Genomic DNA, 9,278 nt, shown 5'->3' on the forward strand with positions numbered 1-9,278 from the left:
GCTAGCTTGGATACTGATCTGAGAAGGACCCTTTGAATGTCTTTCTTCCACAACCTCTTTTGGAGTTCTCCTAAGCATTGAACCGACAGACTTGTGTTGGGCTCTTTTGGTGCACTGAACTTCAAAAAGGTAGATTGTTTCCTTTTGGCAGCTGTCCCTGAACTAGGATGCACAATGCTTCTAGAAGCATCTTGGGACTCCTCTGTCACATCAAGCACATCATCATCTTCTCCTTAAAACCCTCCATCATCATCAAGTAGAAGTGGTCTCTTCTTGCCCTTCAAAGCAGCTTGCATCTCCTGAGCAATAGCTGGTGTGGTTTTGCCACACTTCAGAATATCTCCATAACCACCCACAAGATGCTCCTTGAGCCTTATAATTCCTCCAGTTACAGTTCTATCACACAAACAACACTGCAAGAGATCTCTATTACCAATAGTCGGCCAAAATGCATATTTCCATCCAGGATCATTTGACCTTCCCGGCTTCCGCTTTGGATCAGTCTTTGGATCATAATTTGATGCGGCGTCCGAGGCCTCCGCACTTCTAGTCCCTTGAGTAGCCATGTTCTGAAAAAAAAGTGACAACAACTAAGAATCAGTTGGCATTGGCACTCAGCATTTCAGCAACTAGAGCAATATGCCAATATGCAATGCAACATCAAGAGGCTAGAGCAGTCGGCACTTAGCACTTTAACTTTGAATAATATAAATACTGCAATATACATAGTTTGATTTTCAATGTTCTGTTTGTGACTGATCTATATCTCTATGAAGGTATTTAACTCTTGAATCTTGATTGTTTTTTCCTAATTACATTGGTATTTGAATGCACTTGTAGTCTTGACTGTACAGAATATTAGTTTTCCACTTTTCCCTTTGCACTTCAGTAGTTCAGTCTTCACAAGAGCATGAGTGGCCTGAGCCGTGAGCCCTGAGCTGATAGCAGTGCGGACTGCGGACCAGAGGGGCGACGGGCTACTGGCCTACTGCATTCAGCATGAGCAGAGAGGGATGCGGCCGTGCGGAGCGACATACCAGGGAGGAGCAGCCGTGAGCCCTGAGCTGGTCTGGAGTCTAGACTTTCTCCTTCAGCGATGGGCGGCCGGAAGCGGAGGATTTCTGGGCGGAGGGCGGAGGGGCACGAACGGCTACCGAGCAGAGGGCGCGGAGGACGTCCAGGCGGAGGGCGTCCGAGCATAGGGGTGCGGATGGCTTTCGAGAAGAGGGACGCGGACGGCGGAGGTGGATGCGTCGGCGGAGGTGGATGCGGAGGTGGAAGCGGAGTCGGCGGAGGTGGATGCGCCGGCAGAGGTGGAGGCGGCGCCGCAGCGGAGGTGGAGGCAGCGGATGTGCAGTGGGCCGATGGAGCGCGATGTGCATCAGAGGTCTGAGTCTGGACTCTTCTAATCCCCTCCTTTGGAACTTAAGGCGCTCGCCACATGACACCGGACACCAAATCACGCCATAGCGACGCCATATCAACGCCATTCCGATGTGACGGACGCTGCCAGCGATGTGGCGTCGCTGTGGCGAGGCCCAAAATACCGTCACGTCGCCATAACGATGATATGGTGATGATATGGCAACGCCATGATAACCTTTGACCACATACCAAGAATTTAAGGACAACAAGCAAAGCGGTTGCAATCAAGAAAATCGTTGATCAAGACGATCTGGTTCAGTGGCAGTTCCACCCGCTGGCGGGTAATCCTACGACGACGGTGATGGAGAATTGGCTTGGTCCTCCAACATCATTGGGATGTATGTAATAAAACTGCCTCAAAATCTAATTTTTCATAAACAAATTTGATTAGCTAGTGCCATAGACCCCTAGTAACAAAATAGAATGCCAAAGCCACTGTATTACTTGAAAAAAATTGAATATAATCACAATGTTGTTCTCATTACGTCGCACTAATCATGAACCCATCTGAAAGGAATAAGCTTGAAGCATTGTGATAGTATTTTTTTAAAAAGAAAATGTGGATCTAGTTGCAACTATATGCATAGACGTCGAAGCACAAATTACAAAATGGTCATAGAACAAGCATACCTTGTTATTACAGAACTCAACCATCTGCAAGCTTTCTTCAACATGTGCTGTTGGGAAGCTCATGCCTTACAGAGAGGACGAACAAAAATAAATCAGCAACATATTTTGTATAAGCTCTGACAAGACTAAAAAAACTAAGCCAAGAGAATAATTATAACTTTACTAACCACAATCCTTATATGATTGAAATAGTCGGGCCTTCTTCCTTCTGTCATCGCAGATGCTTTTGTGATGACATCATTAAGGGGCTTAAAGAAGTCCTGTGCATCAGATACTAATGCAGGTACACACACACAAAGCTCACTGATGTAACAAGAAGCAATATAATGTATTGTTTTGATCCACCAATGCCTACATAACTTGTATAACATGTACACAAATAATCATACAATACACTGGTGCTAGTGAAACCGCTCCAACAGAATGGTCTTAATTAGCAAGCACACTATGTATTGATTAAAAAAATCCGAAATTTCCTAAATGTGCCTCCACATCTCAGCTCAATGATCCATTCCCCTGCAATTTCACTTATCGGATTGTCAAACACCCCGATATCTACTAAAGAGAAGCTCCAGAAGGCGCTGGAGGTCGCCCTCCCGACCGTAGAGCTCACCAGAGCTGAGGGAAGAGGTCGGCGGACGCGCGGAGGAACACAGCCGAACCGTCCCGTCCTCCGGCGTTAGGCGGAGCGCCTCGCGGTCGGAGGCGATTTCGTGGTACTTCTCCTATATCTTCTTGATCTTGGGGCCGAAAGAGCTCACGGCAAGTGCGACAGCAGGGTGCCGACCTCGCGGTCCATGGCGCGGATCTTGGCTAGCTCGGTGCCGCTGCAGTCATCGGTGCCCAGGTCCTCGACGAGGGAGGCGCGCAGGGCTTCGAACCGCACCTTCCCGAGGATGTCCTTGACGTCGCACTCAACGCCGCGGAGCTCGCGGAGCCAGAGGTCGGCGGACTCGCTCGCTTGGCCGGCTGCGAGGCGCTCGGCGTCTTGGAGCGTGTCACGCACTACAACTTGGCGTCAAGGCGGCGGAGCTGGTCCTCATCGACGCTGGCGCACGGCTCGGAGGCCGGGCCGAGGGGCGCGAGGGTGGACTTGGCGAGCCGCTTGGCGGCGAAGAAGGAATCCAGGGAGGCCTGTAGGTTGGCGACGAAGACGCGCTTTTCTGGCGCAGGGAGGAAGGGAGGAGGTGACAGCCATGGTGACCGGGGTAGGCGGCGCGGGGAGGAAGGGAGGAGGAGGCGGCCGTGTTGGCCAGGGGGGATGCTCTGCGTTGGAAGGGGCGCGGGCGTGGGCGGCGGGGACGGATCTGAGAGATCCCCGTGCGGGATTCGTGGGTGGGCCGTTGATGTCCGGTTCTCGTAGGTTTTTTGTATGATTTTCCGATTTTTTATTAGATAGAACGGGGAGGGAACGTGATATTCTAACAACTCACTTTATATAGTAGAGACTGTTGTCTATATAGTTCTTGATCAAACTAATCATATATGGAAATTGAGGAAGGTTATAAATCTTGAAGTTTCATCAGTACATCTAAGAGATTAGTACGCATCGGCAATGACTAATGCATTGCACGAGATGGGCTAAATCTGATCTAGAGCCGGCAACCGGGCGAGCCGGGTTATGTCTCCGTGGGTTTTACACCAGGTGTGGACAGGACGGAGTTGGGCTTTTACCTAGGGGGTCACGGGTCGAGGCTACGATTTCGGGCTGGGTCAGAAGCGAGGGCCGATTTTCGCCCGTGAGCCCTTGATGGGCACCTGATTCCCGGCTGTCATCCCACGCCTACTGTCATCGTCTACACGCACATGCCTGTCACCGTCATCTGCCCCGTGCCAGCTGGCCTCCCAGCCGTCGCAGCTCACGCCCGTGCCCGCCTAACGCTGATCACCCTGCATCCGTTCGCGCTCGCAATCGTCCGCCCACCTCCCACCCGTCGTCAGCCGCCCCTCGCCCACCCGCTTCCGGGTACCCCGATCTACCTATGGCCGTCGCCTTCGCCCACGCCCACGCCTGCCTCTTGGCCGCCCTGCGTCCTCCGCCGCTCGCCTCCCATCCACCGCCGCCGTGCCCGCCTTAGCTCCTGGCCACCGCCGCATCCCCGCAGGTTCCCGCCAGATTTAGGGTTGGAAACGTATGTACACCCGTTAGGTGAATCAGATTTGGATCAGGTTTTTCGATTCGGTTTTGAATCGAATGCGTTCTGGTTACACCAGTCCCCACTCAATCTGTTGTCCGGCCTAATTTTGATCTGCGTGCAGGGTATATGGATACAGAGATCGGCGCATACGTCAGTGTACTTAGTGTACAGCCCACTGATGTACTTAGTGCCGCACCACTAGTGCAATATGTATCAGCTTGAGCATATGGAACAACTAACCAAAGTTAGTAGATGCTAACAAACCAATCATACATGAAATTCGTCAGTATACCTAGCTGGATAGCTAACGATCACGGAGGCGATAACATATCATACCATACCATCTCCGGTGTGGAGGCCTTGTCAATCACCTGCAATAATAAAATCTGAACATGACCGAGGTTATATATACTAATAATGCACATAAACCGAAGCTAGCTGACACTCTAAATTCTCAGAGCAATCCCTTTGCAATGAGGTTTCTTCACCGCTTCAATCTCCCTGCGAGGAAGCACTGCAGCAGCAGATGTTTCATCCCTCTCATCTCTCTCCTCCTGCTCGTCGCTGTTCTTGCAGCTTCCAACGTGCGCTTCACGTTCCCGGACCGGCGCGTTCCATTCCCTCGGCCGTTTTCTTTCCACACGCGGCGAGGCGAGGCCTGCGATATATTCAGGGGCGAGTGGGTGCCGGACCCGGACGCGCCCTACTACACCAACGACACCTGCTCCGTGATCCACGAGCACTACGACTGCATAAGGTACGGCAAGCCGGACCTCGGTTTCGTCAAGTGGCGGTGGCGGCCCGACGGCTGCGACCTGCCCCGCCTCGACCCGGCGCGCTTCCTCGCCGTGATGAGGGGCAAGTCCATGGCCTTTGTCGGAGACTCGCTAGCCAGGAACCACATAGAGTCTCTCATCTGCCTCTTGACCAGGGTGAGCAGATGAGCATTCCCCGTCCAACGTCCCATGTTGATCCGAGCCGTCCATGCCTTAAGCAGACGGTCCGAAATGATCCGGTATGCGTGCGTGCAGGTCGCGGAGCCTACGCCGAGCTGGCCAAGCAACAAGCACACGGTGTTCTATTATGGCGAGTACAATTTCACCGTGGCCAACTTCTGGGCGCCGTACCTGGTCCGGCATGAGCAGATCGACGACGACGGGCCGGCGCACACGGGCCTCTGGAACCTCTACCTCGACGAGCCGGACGCCGTGTGGTTGGCGCACGTCGCGGAGTTCGACTACGTCGTCGTGTCGGCGTCCAGCTGGTTCTACCGGCCGTCCATGCTGTACGAGGACGGCCGGCTCGTGGGCTGCCACTACTGCCTCCTCCCCAACGTCACCGACCTCACGCTGCGGTACGCGCTGCGCATGGCCACCCGCGCCGCGCTCCGCGCCTTGGGCGGCGCCGACGGCCGGTTCCGCGGCACGGCCGTGCTGCGCACCGTGTCGCCGTCGCAGTACGAGGGCGGGGAGTGGAACAAGGACGGCAACTGCGTCCGGACGATGCCGTATCAGCGCGGCGAGAAGAGGATCGAGGGCTTCGAGCTCGATTTCCACACGCTACAGGTTCTTGCTTCGATCCTTTGATTCTTTTTTTTGGGGGGGGGGGGGGGGCACTAAGCTCCCCATGCAAAGAAGCGCGTAAGCTAGTAGCACGGTGTTTAATTTTGGCGTGCGCGCGCGCGCAGCTGGAGGAGTTCGCGGCGGCGGAGAGGGCGGCGAGGGACGCCGGCGGCTTGGTGAGGATGATGCTGATGGACACGACGGAGGCGATGATACTGCGGGCGGACGCGCACCCGAGCAAGTACAGGGGCTGGACGCCGGAGAAGCACTTCACCTTGTACAACGACTGCGTGCACTGGTGCCTGCCCGGCGCCGTCGATACCTGGAACGACATGCTGCTCCATATGTTAACGTCTAAATCGAACGATGGATAAGAGTTTCGATCGTGCGTGAATGCAACACAGTTGCAATGAACCCATTTTTAGCAGTCGTGTTTCTTTTTTAGATGGATGTCGTGTGAAACAGAGCATCAGACAAGAAACAGAGCATCAGTCTTCGTCTATATGGGCCCAACTTTACGCAAAGAAAGGCCCAAATTTGAGATGCCCCCAGTGGTATCTGCCACATAGAACCTAAGGGCCAAGCCCAAGCATGACCCAGACCTTATATTGGGCCTGGTTGCCTGTTCGTCCCATCCAGGCTTCATTTGGCAGAGCGGGAATCGGCCGGGTTTGCGGCCCGGTCCCGGCCACTCAGGAACCGAACCCACGCAGGGGTGTAATAAAACTAATAACCGCGGAGGAGCAAAAGTGCATTTGGCCGTGACAGAGGTTGAAAAACTATCGTTATTTGGCACCAAAAATTTCCTAATTACATGACCAACCATTGGACATTTTGTATTCCTTTTGACGCCACTGAAATTCAGATCCATATTTCAATTCACTACTTTCGTCACCTTCATATGATAATATTTTTAAGTAGCACACGGAAGATATTTCTGCGCGGCTTTTTTCTCTCTCTTTCTTCCTCCCAGTGCACCAGAGCACCAACGTCTATAACCACCAAATCCGTCGACCGTGGCTCCCAGTCGCAGCTACCCCACACAGAACACAATGCATATTAAATACTTGCATTATACATGTGAAATACTATTTGGTATAGATAAATATAAAAAGTTGAATGGTTAACATTTAATTTAAGAATAAAAAACTATATTAAATTAGCTCCAAATTTTGACAAATCATTGGTGTTCAAATTAAATCCTTTCAATCCCCCAACAAAGTTTTATATTCAATAGTCTTACAAGTTATGTAGTTTTGGAAAAATCCATTCCTTGCAATGCTGGACCATGCTTATGTATAAAACCGATGTGCTGTTATTGGTAACTCCAATGGTTTAAGTCTCCACATATTATCCACACGTTTTATTTGTTTCTAACCCAAACCCAACTTGTATTCATCACGTGTCCGTATCTCGAATGTCCTATGTATTCCCATCTGTGCTACCTGTATTCAACTCAAAAAACCTAGGGACAAATACATGGATTTATAGATAGGATGACCAATATCTGCTCGAATCCGGTCCAATTTCACCCCTGGCTCCGACCAAACTGGACGATAACCAGCATGAGCCTCATTGGGCATCCCCCCTCCTGATTATCACCTATTAGGAGCCTTTGCCGGTCCAGTTGCTCCTCCTGTGCTCTTAACTCCAAACACGCTCTACGGCCACGCTCAAGATGGATATCGACCAAGATGCATGTTGTACTTGGGCAACATTAGTAGTGTTAATACAAGAAGATGTTTACTTTGTTTTGGCTTATGATTTCGTAGTTTTTTCTATGTGAGCTACATATATTTGAATCCTGAAATTAAAATATTCAAAACCTTGATGTTTTGCAACCGAATATTAAAATATTTAATTCTAGGTTTCAAACACTAAAAAGAAAATTATAATAAAAAAAACAGAATTCAAGTTTTCACTTTGGGTTTCGATATTCAAAATCTAGAATTCTACTTAAAAAATTAATATTCCAGATTTTGAAATCTCAAGATTTCTTAGAAATTTGGTAACAAAATGTGCAAATATGTATTTTTTTCTTTGAATGCCCATTTAGTCCATGCCTGCTGGTTCACAATTGGATTATGGTTGAAAAATCCATAATTGCAAGAAATACAATGGAATGCCTCACTTAGTCATTATGGATGAAATTGGAACTCAACTGGAATACAAAGGAATAGAGAATGAAAATGCCCCCTTGTCTCTTGAATCCAAAACCCCCAAAAGATAAGGTTAAAATTTCATAGAATATGAAGTCTGGAACACTACGACCTATGAGGCTATGAGCCAATGGAATGTATAATTGAACATCGTTGCACATCACAAGGCACATAACATTCCAAACAAGTGCGTGCATCATCACTCCATTCATACATAACAAATTAAAATTATTAGAGGAACATACAAGAACAAATAAAAAGTTTATGACAAATAAGTGATCTTGTGGAACAACATGTAGGAGGGTTATACAATTATTGGGATTTTCCCTGAATAGATATCTGATGAAGAAAACAAGTTTGACTAACATAGGAGGAACTATATGACATTGTAAATTAGAAGAAATAGATATCCAAATTTGAGTCAAAGAGAACTCGAACTTGATTAGTCTAGACGTACACCCACACCCTCAACCAACTGAGCTAGGCTCAATTTCTACTGATGAAGAAGAGGATTAGTGATGTGGACACCCTAGCTATTGCATATACTTGTACATCGAGTGTATGCACCCTACATTTGATTTTTGCATTGCTAAGGATAAGCTAGCACATTGTTTATATTGGTCTTTTGTTGTTTTTACAAGGCAACATTGGTGTTGCCTAATATGCATGTGTATGAGTATGTGTCCACGTGGAAGAAAGAACGTTCAAGAGGGAAGAAGAATTTTGACTAGAAACAGGAAGACACCGGCGTGGCTAAAGCTCTATGTAGAGCCACTTTTAGGTTTATAACTCGATAGATATGAAAGAAGGCTTTAGAAGAGAACTATGTGACCACAAGAAGTTTTAGGTTATCTCTCTTATTTATAAGTCCGGTATAATGTTGTTGTAGTGTGCGTAAGTTTCCAAATCATGGGATCACATCCCTAAATGTTGATACAAATGTTGCCATTATAAATTCAACATTCTTAATTAGTATACTTAAATATATCTTTCTGCCAGTATTGCCCTTTATTCATACTACTTAGCAATATTGTCATTAGGTTTAAAACTAAGTTATGCTATTCTTATCATTATTAATTAAGTGTTGCCTTACTTTCCCATCCTTCTCTTCCTCGCATTCTTTTCTACCTGCTCCTAATGGGGCTTCTTGTTTTCATTTAGCAACTCTTGATCTGAATTCCTTACTTTCTACTGATTTATTCCATCTTATCACACTAATATTTTTTTAGCTTCCTGTTCTTGTATTCATCTTCATAAAGCTAGCAGTCACTGTCTTCTACTTCCGACAAGCTGACTTGATGAAGGTGGACTTTGTGGTCATGTTCCAAGTCTCAAGCTCCAACTTCTTGCAAAGTTTGTGATAT

General features: G+C 48.4%; 1 protein-coding gene across 1 annotated transcript; it reads left to right on the top strand.

Annotated features, from left to right (window-relative positions):
- Positions 1-4,645: 4,645 nt before the first annotated feature.
- Positions 4,646-6,760, top strand: LOC133930461 (protein trichome birefringence-like 19). Its single transcript, XM_062377114.1, has 3 exons — positions 4,646-5,125; positions 5,225-5,758; positions 5,881-6,760. The coding sequence occupies exons 1-3, from the start codon at positions 4,667-4,669 to the stop codon at positions 6,127-6,129; spliced, it is 1,242 nt and encodes a 413-aa protein (XP_062233098.1). The 5' UTR covers positions 4,646-4,666; the 3' UTR covers positions 6,130-6,760.
- Positions 6,761-9,278: the final 2,518 nt, after the last annotated feature.

The sequence above is a fragment of the Phragmites australis genome, chromosome 10 (genome assembly GCF_958298935.1).
Source record: "Phragmites australis chromosome 10, lpPhrAust1.1, whole genome shotgun sequence".
Lineage (NCBI taxonomy): Eukaryota > Viridiplantae > Streptophyta > Magnoliopsida > Poales > Poaceae > Phragmites > Phragmites australis.

Excerpts from the sequence above, each read along its gene's own strand:
- LOC133930461 (XM_062377114.1), top strand. The coding sequence starts at position 4,667 with ATGAGGTTTCTTCACCGCTTCAATCTCCCTGCGAGGAAGCACTGCAGC. Across the intron at positions 5,126-5,224 it reads TCATCTGCCTCTTGACCAGG|GTCGCGGAGCCTACGCCGAG; the intron begins GTGAGCAGATGA and ends GCGTGCGTGCAG. Across the intron at positions 5,759-5,880 it reads TCGATTTCCACACGCTACAG|CTGGAGGAGTTCGCGGCGGC; the intron begins GTTCTTGCTTCG and ends GCGCGCGCGCAG.